At 41.7% G+C, this 21,292-nt stretch overlaps 1 protein-coding gene across 3 annotated transcripts in view; it reads left to right on the top strand.

Annotated features, from left to right (window-relative positions):
- The window catches only part of LOC124098564 (N-acetyllactosaminide beta-1,6-N-acetylglucosaminyl-transferase), an 85,073-nt gene extending 66,800 nt beyond the window's left edge, over positions 1-18,273 (top strand). For all 3 annotated transcript variants that reach the window (XM_046453417.2, XM_046453419.2, XM_046453418.2), the window contains exons 2-3: positions 11,183-11,275; positions 15,971-18,273. In XM_046453417.2, coding sequence (XP_046309373.1) covers positions 11,183-11,275; positions 15,971-16,161 — 284 coding nt within the window. In that variant the 3' untranslated portion in view covers positions 16,162-18,273. The remainder of the gene's footprint in view (positions 1-11,182; positions 11,276-15,970) is intronic.
- Positions 18,274-21,292: the final 3,019 nt, after the last annotated feature.

A 21,292-nucleotide genomic window follows, 5' to 3' on the forward strand; every position in this document is an offset into this window, starting at 1 on the left:
GCAAAAAGATATTTTTTAAAATAAAAGGTTTTCTTTTCCTTTCTGTCTTCTTTTTTCCCTTTTTATTACCATTGGAAGAAAAATTTAGTGTTATTCACAGTTCCCCTGGAGCTCAGAGGCCTAGCTAGTGCTCCATGCAGGGCCACCTGGCAGAGCCCTGGTGTCAGCTGGGATGCACAGAGTGGGGAGGGGAAGACATTTGTCACACACTTAAAAAACACAGCATTTCCTTAATGTTAATGGTGGTTAATTGCAGGTGTGAGATTTTTGTAGTGTGTGCAGATTATTTTACTCTGATGTTTCTTTTTGTACTTTTATGTATTATTTGAATTCGTTCTTATAAGAGGGTCCTATTTGGGCTGGGGTTGTGGCTCAGTGGTAGAGCACCTGCCTAGCATGTGTGAGGCACTGGGTTCAATCCTCAGCACCACATAAAAATAAATAAATAAAATAAAGGTATTGTGTCCACCTACAACTAAAAATATTTTTTAAAAAAAGAGGGTCCTATTTTTCACAAATAATAGAATAATAGTTTTAAGAGGAAAAAAGTAAAGTGTCACAAGGTAAGTGAGTTAAGAGTGTAATACTAGCTACTGTGGGCGAGTTGGAAAATAAACAGCTGCTTCTTTGAACTTTGCTTTTAAAAATTCTGAAACTTAAAAATAGAGAAAGTGGCTATTATTTGGTGAAAAAATAAACTCTTCTTACTGAGGCATGACACATGGCGATTGAGAGGAGTAGCATAGGTAATACGACAAAGTATTGGTCCTGTGAAGAGATGTTTAGTAAAAGATTTCTATGAAGGATCAATGTTCTCAGAATATTACCATCATGTAGGGCATAGAATAAATAAATAAATAAATAACAATGCCCAGGCCCCATGCCTGACCCAGGCACTCAGAATACCTGGGAGAGGGGCTCAGGCTCTCATGATTTTGAAAAGTCTATAAGTGATTCTAATGTGCACCCAGAGTAAAGAAACAGCCATAGGCATAATTTGGGGTTTGTTCGTTTAATACTAGGGACAGAACCCAGCAGCACTCTATCATTGAGGTGCATCCTCAACCCTTTTATTTTTTATTTTGAGATAGGGTTTCTCTGAGTTGCTTAGGACATCACTAAATTGCTGAGGCTGGCCTTGAATTTGTGATCCTCCTGCCTCAGCCTCTTGAGTTGCTAGAATTACAGGCTTGCACCACTGCTATAGAGATGAAAACCAGAGTTAGGAAAACTGAAGGATAGAAGTTGTTAACTTGACCTGTTCGTTTCCTACCTCTTGCAGCTGATACCTACTGTTGAAAAACTCAGCTAAGGCCAGGCGTGGTGGCACATGCCTATAATCCCAGCAGTTCTGAATGCTGAAGCAGGAGTTCAAAGCCAGCCTCAGCAACCCTAAGCAACTTAGACTCAGTCTCTAAAAACTAAAAATAAAAAAGGGCTGGGGATGTGGCTCAGTGGTTAAACACCTCCAAGGTTTAATCCCCTGTACCCCTCCACAAAAAAAAAAAAAAAAAAAAACCTCAGCTAAGATTTTTTTGTAGGAGCAAAAGGACTTCTTGAGTTTCATGGCTTGAAAAAAGGTTTTCATGATTCTCTGAGTTCTTCTAATCAAGGACATCTTGATTGGGGCCAAGTGGTTCTGGATGCAGAGTCTCAGCAGTGTGGCCTGACCTCCCTGCGCCATCTGTTCTTCTCCAGTAGATTCACCTGGGCTGAGTCACTTGGTGGCCTCAAGGAGAAGGCAAAAAGCACATTTTTTTTTGAGTCTCTACTTGTGTCATTTTACTAATATCCCATTGGTCAAACCAAGTCACATGGCCCAGGCCAGACTTAAGACGTGAAGAAACAGTCTTATTTTCCATATAAAAGCTATTTTTCCACATTTTTACTAGTTTTATAATCAGCTGTCCTTGCTTAGCAGCATATGGCCTTATGGTTCCCCCACGCACTAAGAACCCCTTACCATCATTTTGATGGCAGTATGCCACCATCAGTGTGCCCTGTCATGTATTTAGCGAAGCCCTAACTTCTGAGCAGCTTAGAGCTCTTATTGGTGATCAATTGTTTCACAGACCGAGCATCCCTAATGGGAACATCTGAGATCCAAAATGTTCCCAAATCAGAAACTTTTGGAGGATTCACATGATGCTACAGGTATAAAATTCCACACAACCTCCTGCGACAGGTCAGAATAGAAACAAAGGCATACATGAAATATATTGCATACAACTACCCTCTGGCTATGTGTATAAGATGTATATTAGACATAAACGAATTTCACATTTAGACTTTGGGTATATCCTTGAGATATCTCAATACACACAAACACACACACACACACACCCCACGTTACAAAATCCAGGAAGAGCTGAATCAGTTTGGGTCACACACAAACTGGGTGAGGGGTAGGCATAATTAATGGTGAGAAATACTCCTTTGGCACTTCCCATGTACCAACCACCATAAAGTGTATTACACATTTCACAGCAAATCCATGGGGTACATGTGCTGTTTTACCTTAATTTGCGTGTAGGAAAACTGAGGAATGGAGAGTTTACCCTGACACCAGTCTCGCAGTTAGTCACTGACAGAGTAGGCGCTTGAATCCAGATAGGCTAATGTCTGAATTTCTTTTCGTAAATTCATATTACACTGTCTCTTAAGTAATAATTTACAGATAACTTTCTTAGGACAAATTCCAAAAGTTTAAACTGCTGAGTCCAAAGAGATGCACATTTTAAGGAGTTTTAATATAGAATGTCATGTTGTTCCTCAAAATTGCACCAGTACACACTATAAAAAGAGAAGTGGTTATCTTTGGGTTTTGACATTAGTAACTTCAGACCTTGTTTTCTGATATTGGACATTTGCATAAGCCAAGGTACAAAGAGCTTCAGGAAGATGGAGACCCATTCAGGAATTCCCAGATGAGTGGCAGGAGAGCTGGGTGTGTGTGGACAGTGATGAAAGATGAGGTGGGCAATGTTGGAAGACGAGGCCTGGAACCCAGGGTTGCAAACCTCATGCCTACAGGGCCAGGCAGACAGTGCGACTGAATGAAACATGAGATGTGGACCAGGGAGGCGGGAAAGTTTCTGACTGCCCATAACTCCAGTAATTGTCATCAAGGGACTCTGGGATTCTAGACTTTCATGGGAAATCTTTTTTTAGCATTGACTCAATTTGACACACACCCCCCTCCCTCAACTGTAGGGGTCAAACCAAAGAGACCCACCAACCAGCTTTGATTAGGAGCTGCCAGCCTGCAAGACTGTAAAGCCCTTGCATACCATGGTCAGCCTGTTGGTATCTTCCTGGACTGAATTAATCCATAGCATCAAAGTTATGCACCCAGCCCAGGCTGCAGGTCTGCAGAGCTGGAAGGGGTTAGCTGGATTAGTGACTATCAGACAGCTCTGTGGCAACATTTGGAGGGAGGAGAAAAGTGTTAAGCTGGGTGCCAGGGAAGCAAAACCAGAATTGTTAAATGAGTAATGGGATGAGGAGTGGAAATTCTATTGAGAGGTGGTTTGGGCACCTGTAGGAGAGGTCTAGGACCATGGCAAGATCTTGCTTTCATTTGTGGGAGAGTGAGAGGTTGGTAGGCATCCCAAGCTTGCTTGATGAATCAGATGCAGGGCAGACCATGCAAAGCAACCCACACCCCAAAATAGGAGAATGACAGGATCAACCCTGGCTACAGAAAGAGCCAGCTGGCGATACTGTCAACAATGTGGGTAGACTGTAGGCAGAGACCGGCGTACAGGCAATTAAAATCGCCATGGTGAGAGTTGTCAAGTACCTGTGCCAGGAACAGCAGGGCACCTGTAATGCACAAAATTTCAACAGTCATAGCTAGAAGGGATTAATTAGTAAATCTGGGGTAATCATGAGAATGAAAGATTTGGAAAGATGCTTTGGTTTAGCAGAGGAAAGAAGGCTAACTTGTCAGGCTATAAGTCTGAGATTGGGTAAACCAAAAGCCTTTGCCACCTGGAAAAATTTTTTCCTAATTGAAGGAGCATTTGACAAATGCTAAAGGTGATAAGCAGGCAGAGGGCCAAGGTCAAGGTCAGCACTTAGGTCAGATAATGAAATCCGAACTGCTCTGTGCCAAGGAGTGCCCATGTTTCCACAGGTTCCACTAACCTTTTGAGTTTCAAACCAGAAGACTGACCAAGAAAGTCTTGAGAGAGGGTGTTTGGGCTGCTACTAAAAATATTGATAAATGCAAACAGCTCCATGGTAGAGCACTTGCCTAGCATAATTTTCCCCTTTTAGATATCCTAAGTTGCAAACTCCAGGAAAATATCATGCATGGTTTTACCTATAGGAAGCAGGCAAAAAAGCATTTGGATAAGAAAGTTGTCTTGAAATGAAATCAACAAGTTAGACTAGGGATGTAGCTCAAGCAGTAGACCACCTCCTTCCTGCAATCCCTAGGTCACATCCCCAGCACCGGAAAAAAAAATCAACAAGTTATTAACCACCTCCATGCTCCTGAGCAATTTGCATATATTCTCTAGGCTCTAGTGTACATGTACAAAGGGGAACACATTAGAAATTTACTAAAATTGCTCCAATTCTAAAATCCTGGGGTTTCCTTCCTTTTTCAACTTCATCTTTTCCTTTTCCAACTAAGGGAATGTCAATTTGTTGGTAGTTATCAGAGATACAGGCAGAGACGTCATATTAAGGACGCTAGGCCTCCATCTGGAAACTACAAGACTCAAGAAAACATCACATTAAACAGGACAGGACCTCAAGGGTTAAAAATCCTAAGTGATTCATGAAATGGTAGTAGATGAAAAATATGCATCTTTTTATTTCTAAAAATAATCCTAATTAGTAATGAGAAAAACCGGCTATAAGTTATTTTACACTACATTTTCCTGTTATTAATGCTCAAGTTTTTTATTGATGAAGATAATCAGTCATGAACATTTAGTATGTTTTTTCTTTTGTTGAATCAGCCTTTGGCACATTCACAAACACATTTATTAAGTCAATGAAACAAATATGGCTCAGATGTTTGTCAAAAAAATTTTTTTTATGAAAACATAAAAGCAATACAGTGTTCAAGAAAGTTCTATAAATATAGGGAAAAATTGGCATTTCCTACGCTTGCATTTCATATGCAAGTATTTGTGTGTGGTGTCTTGATAGTGTACAATTTAATATATTTTTTTTAACTTTAGATCACTTATTCTTAACTAGAAGTTACCTTGCCCCTCAGGGTATGTTTGGCAACATGTGCAGAGATTTTTGATTGACACACTGGGGTTAAAGGTCTTCTGCTAGTTAGAGGCCAGGGATGCTGCTAAATATCCTAGACCATACAGGACATCCCCCCACAACAAAGAATTACTTGTCCTAACTGTCAATATTGCCAAGGCTGAGAAATCTGCTTTAGACACAAACACAGTTTCTCCACAGAGACATGGTCTTCCATGATTCTAATAGGGAGATTGTTTTCAACCATTTACTGAGCAGTTCATTGCTAAGCATAACACATGTATTATCTTGTTTAATAGAGTCAGTTCTCCATATCTATTGGTTCTGTACCTGCAAATTCAGCCAAATGCAGATCAAAAATATTGGGAAAAAATAATGCATCTGCACTGAACACTTTTTTTCTTGTCATTATTCCCTAAACAGCACACGACAGCTACTGACACAGCATTTACGTTCCATTAGATATTATAAATCATCTGAAGATGATTTAAAGGATCCTGACAGAGCTCAAAGTTTATATGCAAATTCTCCACCATTTTATATAAGGGACTTGAGCAGCCTTAGATTTTGGTACCAAAGAGATGAAAGATGAGGGTCCTGGAGCTGACCACCCAAGAATACAAGGGATAATTAAAAATGATTACACCATGTCTTCAAGGAGTTCAGTAGTTGTTCAAAGTTATACAACTGCTAAGAGCAAAGACAGATTAGGAATCCTGTCTATCTGACTTCAGGGCCAGTGCTGTTAGTTATGTATAATAATGTCAGAGTTAACAGCTTTATATACAGATTTCTGCATTTCAAAAATTATTTCCTTGGGCTGGGGATATAGCTCAGTTGGTAGAGTGCTTGTCTTGCATGCATAAGGCCCTGGGTTCAATCCCCAGCACTACAGGAAAAAGAAAAAATTATTTCCTTGCCGGGCGCGGTGGTGCACACCTGTAATCCCAGCAGCTTGGGAGGCTGAGGCAGGAGGATTGTGAGTTCAAAAGCCAGTTTCAGCAACTTAGAGAAACCCTGTCTCAAAATAAAAAACAAAAAAGGCTGAGGATGTAGCTCAGTGGTTCAGTGCCCCTGGGTTCAATTCCCAGTAACCCCCACTGCCAAAAAATAATTATTTCCTTTATTTTGAAGATGTTAGTATAAAGGACCAAAGGGAATGGCAATTATAGTGGCTTTTCCTATATGTTGCTAATATGTTACTGATTTTCCAGGATTGTCCCAATTTCCAGCACCACCATTAAACGGTGAGAAACTCCTTTTGATACAGTCTCCTCAGCGCTGACTATTCAGCATTTAATAACAAAATTCCTTGTTTATTTAATAAGTGCAAAAGTACATCTCTGGCCGGAAATCATAAGCATTTGCTGGAACTGGACACCACACACAGATCTCCCCACCACCTGAGAACACTGAGGAGCCCGGTCAATGTAAATAAAGCTTGCATTTCAAAGAATCATTTTCATTTATTTAACAAATACAGTTATTTGACCAATAAAGGCTGAACCTCAAGAAAAACATTCCTAGTTACTCTACAAACTTTATCTCAAATGTTCTGTTTACATATGCCTATGCAGAGCAAATGAGAGAATTGAATTTTGTAGCTTGAAATATTTTCTCTGATAATATTGAGTGTCTTCTTTTTGCCCCATCCTAGAAATGACACAAAAAAATAGGCCTTTCTTTGGGGTACTTCTGAGTCAAGGGTACACCCCTCAACGCACCCCATAATGACCCTCCTAGACTCCTGACAAACAAGAGTAGTAGTAATCGTAACGGTTAACAATAATAATAGAATCAGATCCAGAATTTTTCAAGTAGTAATTTTGTCATTACAATAGACAGAAATTACTTTGGTAGTTTGTGAACCAGTATTTTAAAAAATGAAAGGAGACTAGACAGCAAAATAAATAAGCACATTGCATGTCATAATCCTAAGTATTCTCTTGTGAAACTTCTGTTTGTTTTATGTGTGTGTGTGTGTGTGTGTAGGAGAGACAGATGATGTAATTTTTCCCTGCTGTGGGTTGCAGAAAAAAAAAAAAAAACCCACTGATCTAATCCTATCTGCTTCATTGGAGAGGTGGTTCTCAGGGATGCTAAAAGATGCCCCACGATACCTCAGCTAGTTAATTGTAAACTAGGATGAGAACAGAATTCCTTAATCTTGAGGCCAGTGTCTATGTCATCAGGGGGTTCGGCCTGTCAATCTTGGAGGGAAAAAAAAAGAAAGCCTAGTTGGGTTTAGCAGAGCCTATTAGGGAGTAGAGGGAGTAACTAGATGTTGGCACAAAGGATAGAATTGGAGCTTTGGGGGGTCTCCATGTATCTTTTAACCCACACCAAATTAAATTGCTTAACCAAAGAGTGGGCATTCAATGTTTGACTTGCCATTATTTGGGCTATTCAGTGTTTGACTTGCCATTATCGCCTCAAAGTAATAACCAAATGATGTCTATAAAATATTCAAATTGAGCTGTCACCAGAAATCTTCATTTACTTATTTGTTTATTTCCATCCTGTGCTGCTGGGGATCAAACCCAAGGCCAGGTGCATGCCAGGAGAGTGCTTTACCACTGGGCTAGCAGGACAGATGTGGAGAGTGGATGATGAATGGCCTCCTAGGCAACTGCTTTGGGGCAGACTGAAATGAGTTGTCCCTTGCTGGGAAGGTAGAAGAAGTACTTTACCAACCTTAAGAAGTAGAACTTGACCATACCCCAAGTTACTGTGGCCTTTGGGGAAACCCAGGCAGAAACCGGGCTTGCTGGAGCCACACACAAGCTAAGTTGTTCTCACCTCTGGGTTGATTGAGGCAGCCCTTGAATTGGGAGTGGGCACTCCTTCGTTCCTGGTGGCCAAGTGCTCTGTGACATCAAAGGCCCGAGGAGGACTGGCTTTCCTCGGACCACACAGCTTTTCTCCATAATAGATGGACATAATAGACGTCTTCCAGAAAGTGACTTTAAAGGTCTATTAAGAGTAGGGAATAGGGTGTAGCTCAGTGGGAGAGCACTTGCCTAGCACGGGCAAGGCCTCCGCCCCATCCCCAGCACTGCAAAAACATTTTGTAAAAATGTATATATTCCCAGAATTCAGTCCACGTTAGTTAAATTAACCAAAGGTTATAAAGGTAGCAGATCGGATCATAAGAGCAGATTTTGGGTGAGATAGGAAAGCAGGTAAGAGACCAACTTAGAAACTTGAGAGCCGAAGAAAGGATTTCAAGAAGAGAAAATAAGTCAAGTGTGCTGTCGTTCCTCAAGTCACACAGTGTCCTCTTTACTGTCACTTGTGGTTTCTTATGCTAGGTCATGCCCAGAATCCTCTGGGGATCTTGTAAAGATGCTGGTTCTGGCGCCCAAGATTCTGCATCAGCCTTAGGTGACACCTGTGCTCCCCAGTCTAAACATCACACTCGAACAAGGGCTCTGCACTTCCCGCCATCCCCGCCCCTCCCTCCCCTTTCACTTTAATAAATGCAATATTTTTATACACAAACGTGGCTAATATTTAAACATAGACATTTCTGAGCAATTGAAGCTTGGGATTTCATTAACAGGAAGTTAATAGGTGTGTATGTTTGTTTGAAAGGCAGTGGATCATTAATTATACATGTCACAATCTTATCTCTTGAATAATGGCATGTGTTTCAGGGCGATCCCTTTTGGGAGGATCAATATTAATGAGAATGAAAGAGGAAGGAAAAATGCCTTTTCAAAAATGTAGCCAAAGGTTAAGAGACATTTTGTCTTGGGAATGTTTTATTCACACATTTCTGATGTTGTTATTCAAACTAAATAGACTTGTAAACATTGCCCACGTCCTAGTCTTGTTGACGTTAGTAAAATAAACCAAATTCTTTCTTTGCTTATCAGACTCCTGTCCTTAACCTCCAACTCAACCAAGGCAAATTTTAATCTAAAAATTTTTTAGTGTAATTAAAAAACAAGGAAGCTTCTCTTTGGATAGGCAAGCACTAAAATAATATTTGAAGTATTAAAATGCAAGTTAAAGCAATCGGAAGGAATGTTACCTAATAAAGTGTTTTTATTGAATACTTCAATGCTTTTCTTAAATACTTTCAAGTTGGGGCAACAACAAGTAAACCAAAACCAAAAAAAAAAAACCTTGTTATATAGAGAATTACGGTTAAGGATTCATGCTGTTTACAGGGAAGACTCCGGCAAAATTTGATTCTAGTTAGGAGTCTTGGGTACAATTCTAGATTTAGGTCATCCTATGATTATCATGTGACCACAGGGCAAAAGAACAGAGCTGTTTTTCCTCTGAAAATGCACGTGTTTTTATTAATGTTTTTAAAGAGGAAAAGTTATTCGAAATGCCCAACCCCATTAAATCTCTTTTGGAGTATTTTCTTGTCCAATTAATTTTCTTATTAAATAATAAGCATTGTCTTCAGTAAATTTTTTTTCTCATTAGCATGTGAACTAGCTTTCTACTCCAACAACAATTTACCACCAACTTGGCAGTTTCAACAATATAGAGTTCTGAGGTCAGTAGTCTGATCTCTGTGGACTGAGTCACGGCGTGGGCTGGGTCACATTCCTCTCGGTTGGGTGTGGGTACCATCTGCTTCCTTGCTTGTCCAGTTCCTAGAAGCAGCCCACACTCCTGGTGGCCCCTTCCCCACCCTCAATCCACACACTAGTCCCGCCCACCCACAGGGCACCATTCTCACCAACTCTTCTGCCTCTACCAGTGCTGCCAACCCTTTCCAGGACATCAGACCCACTCAGAAAATTCAGGACGGTCCCCCAGGGACAAGATCAGCTCCTTAGCAATCCTCCTTCCCCTTTGCCATGCAACAGAACATATTCTCAAGGTTCCAGGGGTTCAGATGTGGACATTTTTGTCTGTATGTCTGAGTTTGGGGGGAATGGGGACATTATTCTGCCTACCCTAGAATGTCTTATTGATATTTAAGAAGCATCTTCTAAGAGAGGAATTGTTGCGATTTGGGGACTGATATTCGAATAGTACCATTACATCAAAATTATGTTCTGAGATGGGCGTAGTGGCACACATCTGTAATCACAGCATCTCGGGAAGCTGAGGCAGGAGGTGGCTCCGCAGTTAAGTGCCCTTGGGTTCAATCCCCAGTACAAAAAAAAAAAAATTATGTTCTGATCATATCACTCTCAGGTGGAAAATGTTGCTGCTCTTATGAGGCAGGGTGTTCCTCTCTGGATTGCATTCATATTGATTTCTAGATACAGTTCTCCTTTTCCAGTAATTACTTTTGTATTATTATCTTTGGGCATAAATTCTCTATATGGTATAATGAACCCTTTAATCTGTAACCTATCCAAAATTTATGGATATGAAGAAGAGTATTCAAGATGGCTTAACCTTGTATTTCTCAAATTGGGAAATCCTGCTCCCCCACAGGGCAAGTGACAATGTCTGCAGACATTTTTTTTTATTGTCACAATTGCGAGGAGAGTATTATGGGATGCTGCCAAGTGCCTTACATGCATAGAATAGCCCTACCCCACAAAGGATGATTTAGCCCAAAGTGTCCATGGTACAGAGGTGGAGCGACCCTGGCTCAGAAAGATGGAAACCTGAGACACTTCACCTCCACCTCTTTTAGTTTTTGAAGCTCTTCACATTTCAAAGACTTAGTTATTAGGCTAATATCTAATATCTAATGAGTGAGTTGATATTGGTATGTTGATTAGAATTGGAGTTGCTCATCAATGGAATTAGATATAATACTAATTAGACAAGGGGTCAGCAACTAAGTTTGATCAAAAGATCAACTAGAAGTTAACAAGGCAAGTGGATCGGTGCACCTCAATCCATGGGAAACGTGAAAGATAATACACTGAAAGAGAATAAGCACTGTCTGGATGCTTAGTGGATGAAATCGATGCCCTGGTCTCCTGCTTCTCATCTCTGTTCTTCTCTATCCACACTGCAGGGGTTCCTGGTTCTATGCCTAACGCCTCGTGGACCGGTAACCTCAGAGCTGTGAAGTGGATTGACATGGAAGATAAACACGGAGGCTGCCACGGTGAGGCATCTGTCCCCTGCTTTGGGCCACAGTGCTTGTTGCTGTTGGCATGAGGCGGCTGTGAGCACAAGAGTTCTCGTGCAGAGAGAGCTAGCTGCCCGTACGTTTAGACCAACCTGCAAGTTCCTACAGAGAAGCCAGGGGCTTTGAGTCACAGTCTCTTGAAAATCAGTTGAAATATCTCGCAGACATTCCCCAGCTCCCAAACACCTGCGGAGATGGAGATGTAGTTTCCAAATGATAGCAATGCTGGCTTCTTTAGAAAGTGAGCAAGTTCCAGCCCCTTACTGCTTGCTCCTCTTGCTGTTCCTTTGGGAGTGCAGATTTTTAGGAGAAGTGAGGTCATGTTCTCATCAAAGGCGAGCTGCACCCCCATCCCTCAATCAGCCTGTCTCCCACCTGGTTTGGAGAGCTCACAGTGGCAGGTGACACTAAAGAGAGAGGGTTCCCCTTCAAATGGAAAAGGACTAGAAACCCTATGTTGTCTATAGAATCTTATGGAGAAGGATTTTTATCCACCCTGGGGTTCATTCCATTCGGGATAGTGCCTGACACCTGGTGGGCAGGTGTCTGCTGCAGCTGTCATGCCTAAGGAGCACAGAGTGGGAGGTGGAAGCAGCAGATGTTAATTTTCTCAAAGTTCTGGAGGCTGGAAATCCAACAGTGAGGCATCAGCAGGGTTGGTCCTTTCAGAGGCTCTGCCTTTGCCGTGTAAATGAGCATCTTCTTATGTGCTCACGTGTTCTTTTCACTGTGTGTGCGCCTGGGTCCTAATGTCTTAAAAGGACCCCATCAGATTAGATAAGGCCCTACCCTCATGACCTTATTCTAACTTAATTGCCTCTTGAAAGATCCTGTTTCCACTCTGAGGTGCTGGGCGACAGGGTTCAACACAAGAATTGGGAAGAGCACAGATTCAGCCCTTTCACACCGTGCAATAAATCTTTCTTTGGCAAGTGAGTGATCAAGGGAATGAATGAGAACATGGAGGTCAGCCTTTTCTCCCTGGGGTGACCAGGCTTTGCGTCCACTCTTCCATTTAGTCTGGGCTCCCTTCATCAGTCCATCTTAGCTACACCTGTTACAGGTGAAAGCCTTCAGTTATTGCATCTCTTCTACATTACACCCAACCTCTTTCTCGACAGTCCCCCTCTGCTTTGAACAGCAGGCTTCTCGTGTCCTTATATAGGCATTTCCATCTATTCAAAGGCATATTCACATCTTTCCCTTCATCAGCCCATGTGTTCCCCAGAGGGTAGAAGACTCCACCTGCCTGCATTATCATGGCCTGTTCTCCCCGTTGGAAGGAGGAAGATGGGGAGAAGGTCATTTTGCTCTTTGATCTCCTGAGTTTTCTTTAGAAAACGGACCCCAAGCCCCAGTCAGGTTCCCAATATTTGCAACATGTAATCTTCTCCAGATCTTTCCATTAACCACTGTCTCTCTCCCTCCCTCCTGGACCCCTGCAGGCATCCTCTGTCTGTTTCCCCAGCTGTTACACAAGAGGACTTCACCGTCCACACCAGATGATGTAGAAGGCATCATCACCTTCCAGCTCTAGCCTTTCCTGCCCACACACAAGCTCCCAAGCCATAAGCAGAGTCACCTGGAGTCTCCTTGCCATTACTGATGTCCAGGGCCTATCATAGTACAGAAGGTGTAACCTAGTTGGGCTTACATTTTTGTAGGGATTCTTACAGATCACATGACAGAGGGGACCTTCAGAGTTGGCCTGTTATGGTTTGGATATGAGGTGTTCCCCAAAAGCTCCTGTATCGATGCAGGAATTTTTTGAGGTGAAATGGTTGTGAGAGCTGTAACCTAACCAGTCTGTCTTAACAAGGCCAACAGAGGGAGATGTAGGCAGATGAGTTGTGGCTAGAAGAGGCGGGTCACTGGGGACATGCTCTGGAAAGGTTGTCCTTCCCCACAGCCTTTCCCCGACCCCTGCTTTCTTGCTAACAGGAGATGAGCAGCTTCCCTATCCCAGGCCCTTCCCCCATGATGTACTGCCTCACCTTGGGTGCAGAGCAGTGGAGTCTGTGGTTATGGACTAGACCTCTGAAACCAGGAGCCCCCAATAAACTTTCCCTCCTCCAAGTTGTTCTTGTCGGGTATTTTGGTCATAGCAATGCAAAACCGACTAAAACATGGCTCTAGCCAGGAACCTACCTCAATGTGCAAGTCTGGGTAGCACAGTTCCCTCTCAGACAAATCTTTGATTCTTCTTCTTTTGGTACCCATTATGCCAATGAACGTCGGAAACCTTTTATGGTTACAGGCATAATAATTGTCCTCCAAACCACTATATATAGAAGAAAAAAAGGGCAGAATCCAAAGGAGGTAGAACATTGCATGTAATGTAGTGACTCAGTATTATAATCCTTTTCTCCTTGTCCATCTAATTTATGTTAACTTGGTTTCTAATGTATCCTGCAAAATGCTGCAGATTTCATCTTGTATAATCAGTTTTATCATGTGTTTCTTCTGTTCAAAAATCTTCAAGGATTATTCATGCTTATGGGATAAGAAGGCAAACCCTTTCTTCTTCATCATTGGGCCAACACATGTTCCATTATGTGCCAAGCAGAGCCTCTGGAAATAGCTCCAACTTCCAACCATTCTTGTCTCTAACCCATTCCTAGCAAAATTTCATGTTCTAGCAGAAAACTCCCACCTCTACAATTTTTCCAGAGGCCTTTCCTCCAGTCTGCCCCAAGCTACCCTCTACCCTCGATGCTGCCCAGTTCTCCCCATCCACCCTTCTCCATGCTTTCATTCCACAACTACTAATTTAATGCCTAAGATTTGCCAGGCACTCTTCCAGATGCAGAGGATGTAGAAGTGAGCTTACTGCTATGAAGTCCGGGCTCTTCCGGAGGTTACAGTGTAGTCTGGGATGCAAGTCAATAAGCAAAATATCATTTTCCTTCTTGGCACTGATACATATGTATCAGTTGGTGACAAATGCCAAAGAAAACAAATCAGGTGTTTTAGTCAGCTTTTTTGCCACTGTGGCTAAAAGACCTGACCAGCACAATTGTAGAGGAGGAAAATTTATTTGGGGGCTCACAGCTTCAGAGATCTCAGTCCATAGACAATAGGCTCCATATCTTGGGGTTCAAGGTGAGGCAGGACATCATGGTGGAAGAGTGTGGCGGAGGGAAGCAGCTCACAGATGATCAGAAAGCAGAGAGAGAGAGACAGCTCTACTTGCCGATAAAACTACATACCCCAAAGCCATGCCTCCAATACCTACCTCCTCCAGCCACATCTCACCTGCCTTCTTACCACTCAGTTAATTCCATCAGGTGATCAATTCACTCATTGGGTTAAGGCTGTCATAACCCAATCATTTAGTCTCTAAAGCTTCTTGCATTGCCTCACACGTGAGCTTTTAGGGGACACCTCACATCCAAACCATAACATCAGGGAAGAAGGAATGGCGGTCTAGGGAGACCTCATTGAGAAGGTGGCTTTGAAGCAGGGTCCTGAGGGTGTCCTGGAGAGAGCTCTAAGGATATCTGGTGAAGGGTGGATGGGAGGAAGAGAAAGTGGAGATTCTCAGAGAGCTCACCTGTGTGCTTGGGACTGGCAAGGAAGCCAGTGTGGCCGAAGTGAATAGGCAGAGGTCGGAGTGGGGAGATTTGAGTCAACAAGGCCAAGTGTGGCCAGAGTCTGAGTCTGAAATGCCATTGTCAGGGTCTTGAGTAGAGGAGACGAGTTCCACTTGTATTTTAAAACAACCTCACTGGCTGTTGGGATGAGACTGTACTAACAGGGCAATGGTATGAGTCAGATAGGAAGATGGTGGAGTCCCAGGGTGCTGGCCACGGAGGTGGTGAGGAGTGGTCAAATTCTACTAATATTTTTAAGGTTGAGTGTGTATAATTGCTGATAGATGGGGTGTGGGACATGAGAGAGAGGGGAAGAACCCCACTCTCACCCCTCCCTGGGATTCTGAATTACTGTGGACTCCGAAGGGGAAGACTTAAAGAGGAGGTTAGTAGAGAGGAGATTAAGAAGTTCAGCACTAGATAACACAGTGGTACACGCCTATAATCCCAGCAACTCGGGAGGCTGAGGCAGGAGGATTGCAAATTCAAGGCCAGAATGGCAGCTTGTGAGAAGCGGTCTCAAAACTTAACAACAACAAAAAAGGATGGGGCTGTGGCTCAGTGGGAGAGCACTTTCCTAGCATGCACGAAGCCCTGGGTGTCATCGCCAGTACCTTAAAAAAACAGAAAAAGAAGTTCAGTGCTGACATTTCATTCTGAGGCTTATTACCCATCTAAGGAGAAGTGTGAAAGTCGGCACTTGGAAAAGCTAGACCAGAGCCTCAGTCCCAGGGAAGAGATTTAGCCAACATAACCCCTAACGGCCTCTGCCATCTGTACCCTTCCAGAACTTCTCACCCACAACTCTCATTCTCCAACATATCGCATACCTCGGGACACTTACTATGCCATTTCCTTGTGCTATTTAATTCTCATCTTTGTCAAATGCATAATTGTAGCTCTTGACCTCCTAAGGGGAGTTTAAGCCCCTCCTAGGCTGGGACTATCCAGTCACACTTCTTTGTACCTCCTAACACTTGGGGCAGTGTTACCTCCTTGGCAGTCCATTCTACCTTTCTGCCCTTGACTTTTGAGAACAAGCATGTTTTGACTGTGTTTTCTGTTCTGTCCTTTGCAGGCCACTACGTACATGGCATTTGTATCTATGGCAACGGAGACTTAAAGTGGCTGATGAATTCGCAAAGCCTGTTTGCTAACAAGTTTGAGCTCCATAAGTATCCCCTTACCGTGGAATGCCTAGAACTGAAGCTTCGAGAAAGAACCCTCAATCAGAGTGAAACCGCCATACAGCCCAGCTGGTATTTTTGATCAGCAGCTCACGTCTGCAGGGGAATTGCAGTTGGACAGAAGAGCCCTTCTTTGCAAGAGATGGTTTCAGGACCACAGTCATGGCTTCAGGACCTGGCCACATAATTATGCTTAAAATATCCACTGGACACTGTGAAACACACGACAGGATGGCTGGGCAGAGCGATCCCAGCCCTTTGGCTGGTTTGGCAGCTTCTTGTTGCTCACCTCTGGGTTGGACTATTCCTACAATCAATGACAAATTTAAATACCATCAGATCTTTGCACCAGATACTCATAATATAAATATATTCTAATAGAAAGTAGGATGGTAGATAATCCTATTTAGGACAAAAAAAAGAATTCAGTTTCTTTTAAAAAAAAGGAATCCTCTATAACATCTTAATGGTCTTTACTCTGTGCATAACCACACATGGGCCCAGAGACAGCTTTCTGGGTAACACAACAATTTGTTCTAAACAAAAATAGATCTTGTTCATGAGTTTCCACACTAACATTTTCAGTTTACCCATGTCTGAAGTTCTGTATATGGTGTAAAGCCATTAACGAGACAGAGGATGTGCTTTAAGATAGGAGTCACCGTCCTCTGCTTCAGGGAAAGGACCTTGCGGGCACATAATGTTTCTCCATCTTATGCCAGAACATTCTTTGATCTTTCTTGCATGTTTTTCACTGAGAACACTGAAAAGTCCTCACAAGAATGAAGGCATTCCTAGAGGTGCTGTTACATGAGTCTTGTCTCAAGTTGGAAATACCTCAGAATGAATTACTTCTTCTGTGGCTCCCTTCCCCCCAAATTATCCTACTTGCAAAACAGACACCAAATTCTGCAAGGCTTTTAACTACACTGTGCTATTCTCTGAGTGGCTGTACACTGCTTGGTGTTGACGGGAGTGCCTTGATTTTTAAAGGCTTTTAATTGTGGGTGACTGAGTGTCATTTATTCCTCACCCATTCATTCAGCCTGCATTCAAGGAATAGTTCTTGAGCATTTATGATACTTTAGACCCATGCTGAGACAAGAAGAAAATGAAGATGGAAGGTTCTTAAAACCTTGGGAATAACGTTAATAATGAAAAGCCTGGTCTGGAGAAGCTTACAAAGTGTTGTATTGAACACATCCCTAGGCGCAGTTAACTATTGTGGAATCAGGCCAAGGAAATCAGTAATCACAAAATGAGGGTTAAATTAGAGATCATTTGAAAGAGAGGAGGAGGATACAGAATCTGAAGCGAGTAGAGTTCTAAGCATTCTGCTGGCTCCTCAATATGTCTCCTTTCATCTACCCTCATGGGAGTCTCATGAGGGCAGCCTGAGCCACCCCCATTTTGCAGATGAAGTAACTGAGGCTTGGGTTAATCAGCATTAGTAAGCACATTCTTTGTCTGAAAATTGGGATTCTCTTACCGGTCTTCATTTCCTGAGCTGGCATATTGAGAGAAGATGAAATAAAATGAAATGAAGCCATATTTACTATACCAGAGAAGGTAGATTTTAAGCATGATCTCAGTGTTAATATTGAGAAAAAGTTCTGGCACCTCAGAAAGATGTGAAGTCTACTCTAGTATTCCTCTAATCCACTGAATTCCTAAATATTTATTTATTCTAATGAAAACAATGACTACAACAGATGATAGATTTAATTAACACAATTTTATTTTTTTTCTATAATTGTTCCTATTGAATGTTAATCATATTTAAAGGGAATGACTATGATAAAACTTTATTTTTCCTGTTACTGAAAAAAAAAAAAGGAACTGTATTGGGCAGTAAAGGGTCGAAGGGTAGGAAACACATCCAGGGTCGAGAGTGAAGTCTAAAAATGGTCTCTTTTCAACTTGTTAGTTAAGTGAAACACCTGAGAAGAAGAACTGTTTTACACTGGATCTTACTCATATAGAATGAGATGTTTTTCTGGAATAGAAGATGTTTACACGTCCCTTGCTGGTCATCTCTCCTATAGCTTCAATAATCTTGGAAGAGTGGAGTGGAGTGTTCGAGCTAGTAGATTTCTGCTAGCCCATCGAGAAGCCCTGAAACTACTGTAGCCATGTTTGTTTTTGATAATGTTCTGGTTTTTTTCTTGGAAATAAATTAATATATTGTTTTACACCTTTGGGGATATTGTGTATGTTTATTTGGTGGTTGCTTGAAATCCGATAAGAACATTGCTTTAGTCAGCTTTCTCGCTGCTGTGACTAAAGGACCCAACCAGAACAACTGGAAAGCAGGAAGGTTTATTTGAGGGCTCATGGTTTTAGAGGTCTTCGTCCATAGAAGGCTGGCTCCATTCCTCAAGACTGGAGGTAAGGCTGAACATCATGGCGGGAGAGTTCAGCAAAGGGAAGCAGCTCACCTGGTGATCAGGAAGCTGAGAGAGAGAGAGTCCACTGGCCAGATAATTAAACTTTCCCTTTGCAGGGTGTTGGGAGAGTAATTGGAAATGATAGAGGAGAAAGCAAAATGGAAGATCAACTTTATTTCAATTAGGCACAATTATTTAAAAATTTGAGGCAAGAATAAGTTATCATTTGCTTGCGCTGTGAATTCATTTTTTGAAACTCAAGACATAATTTAGGAAAAAATTTTGTGCTGATATTATCCGATTTACTTATCAAATGCTAAAGTTTTTGAGCAGCACTTCAGCTGTAAGTTTGCTAAATAAATATCACTTCTGATGGACACATGGAAAGTAACCTCGTGAAGGCATCTTACATACCATTGTTTAAATGAAAAATATCTTAAAGCTAAAATGAAAAACATCTCAGACCACAAAGTAATGAGAATAGATGCTCATAAATTGAAACTAATACAAAATATAGAATATAAGTGAAATAATATGGGATAATATAAATAAAAAGTGAACTATCCTCCCTAGGGGTAATCACTCTGATGTATGTTAGGTACAGCTTTTGCAAACTGCAGTGACATACACACTAAATATGCATGCATCTCCAACAGTGCTGTCAGTAAGAATGTCTATGGTGACAAAAATTCTTTATATCTGTGCTTTCCAGTAGGGTAGCCAGCATGCACAGGAGCTACTGAGCACTTGAAGTGTGTTAGTATTTCTCCATATGGCAGAGAAATGTTATTTTTAACCTTATTTAGCTTTACTTGATTTAAACAGACACATGTGATTCATGGCTTCTGCATTACACAGCACATTCCTGAAGGTAGACAGCACTTATGTGAATGTGTTTACAGAAAATGGAAAAACACACATACTTTTTTCAAAATAAGTTGATTATATGGGTACATAATAGAAATTATATCCTTTCCCGACCTACTAGTTTAGACCTTTTAAAAATAAACTATTTAGCTTAGAATAAATTTAGAAAATGAAAGTACAGAGTTCCCAGGTACTCCATATTCTGTCCCCCCATTATTAACATCTTACATTAGTGTGGTACACTTGTCGAAGTGAATGAGCCAATGTCGATACAACACCATTCAACTTTATACTTCAGATTCCCTTACTTTTTATTTCATGCTCTTCTCCTATCCCAGATCCCACCCAGGATAACACACTAGATTTAGTCATCCTTCTCCAACAGGCTCCTCTTGGCTGTGACTGTTTCTTAAACTTTCCTTGTTCTTGATGACCTTGACAATTTTGAGAGTACTCCCCAAATTCATGAGTCGAAACTTAGTCATCAATGTGATGGTATTGGCAGGTGGGACCATTAAGACGTGATAGAGACTGGTGCCCTTATGAGCAAGTCCCTCACCCCTTCACCATGAGAGCAAGAGGGTGCCATCTATGAACCATGAAGTGGTCTCACCAGATGTCAAGCTGGCTGACATCTTCCCTGCCTCTAGAACCATGAGAGATAAATTTCTGATATTTAGAAGCCACCCAAGTTTTGGGTATTTTTGTTACAGCAGCCCAAACAGACTGACTTTCAAAAAGGGAAATTCTATACATCTCTATTTCAGACTCTGGAAATGATTGAGAAGAATAAAAGAGAAGAGCTTCCATAGTCACATCACTGAGAGCGGTGAGAGATGTGAGGGCTGTCTGGCTGTGACATCTGTCACCCCAGGGATCACCAGTGTTGATTTTGGCTGATTTGGCTGGATAGGTAGGTGTCCCCTTCCTCCCTAATGGCTCTGTGTGCATGCCTCCTGAATCTGGGCTCACCATAAAAATGAATGTTCTTCTGTCAAGCGTGAATGAATAGCTGTGGTCCCCTGCTAGAACCTCCAAGCAAGCTCACGAGAAAGTGGTGAAGAAGAAAATAGCAGGTATTCAGAGGTTAAAATGTGACCTGTGGTCTCATAGATCAGTGGTTATAAACCCTGGATTCAGATTCATTTCTTATTGAGTAGATGTAATGGTTCACTGCAAGGGAGGAGGAAAAGCACGGATTACCGCCACTTCTACACACTTAAACTCTGGTGCTCAAACGCCTTTCATGACATACCTCTGAGCAGGTGAGGTGAGGTAAGGCCATGATTAGCATTCACACCATGGCTTTACAGATAACCCTGCAGAAAGCATTTAAATTAGACTTGCCAGTGTTGTTTATCAAAGATAACCCAACAGAAGAGGAATAGTTTAAAGAATAACCAGAGTAACAACACAAGATTCTTTAGGGGTAACAGCTACAGAAAGCAACAGAATGACTTAAATACGCAATAGAGAAATATTTGAAATGTAGGAAATTAACTAAAACACTGATATTACAGTGATTGCCATGCATGGAAATTTCCCTACCCTGATATGTGATAGAGAAGCTTTTTTAAAGGATGGTGAAAATGAGGAAATGTCTTTTTAAAACTTCTACAAATAAAAATAAGAATAAAGACACACTGCTGTGTTTGCAAAGGATTTTTGAACAGGAAGATTTCATTCCATCTTTTACATATTTAACTGTGCCAGGGTCAAGTTCTAGGTTTATAGTAGGTATTAAGGCTGACTGGAGTCCCTCCCATGGTAACAGTGGATACTCATTATGCACGTGACAAAGGGGTCAGGTTTTTCTCAGCATTATTTTATGACTGAAAGCTTTCTTAGGAATATTTGACTCCCACCTGTATTAATCTCTGTGTTTATTTTTGATTACTTGTGTTAGGGTGAGATTGCAATAAATCACTGAGTCGAACTTAAAGCAGGAGATGGAATCTT

The sequence above is a fragment of the Marmota monax genome, unplaced genomic scaffold (genome assembly GCF_021218885.2).
Source record: "Marmota monax isolate L192 unplaced genomic scaffold, Marmota_monax_Labrador192_F-V1.1 WCK01_AAM20220418_F8-fsc00029, whole genome shotgun sequence".
Classification (NCBI taxonomy): Eukaryota; Metazoa; Chordata; class Mammalia; order Rodentia; family Sciuridae; genus Marmota; species Marmota monax.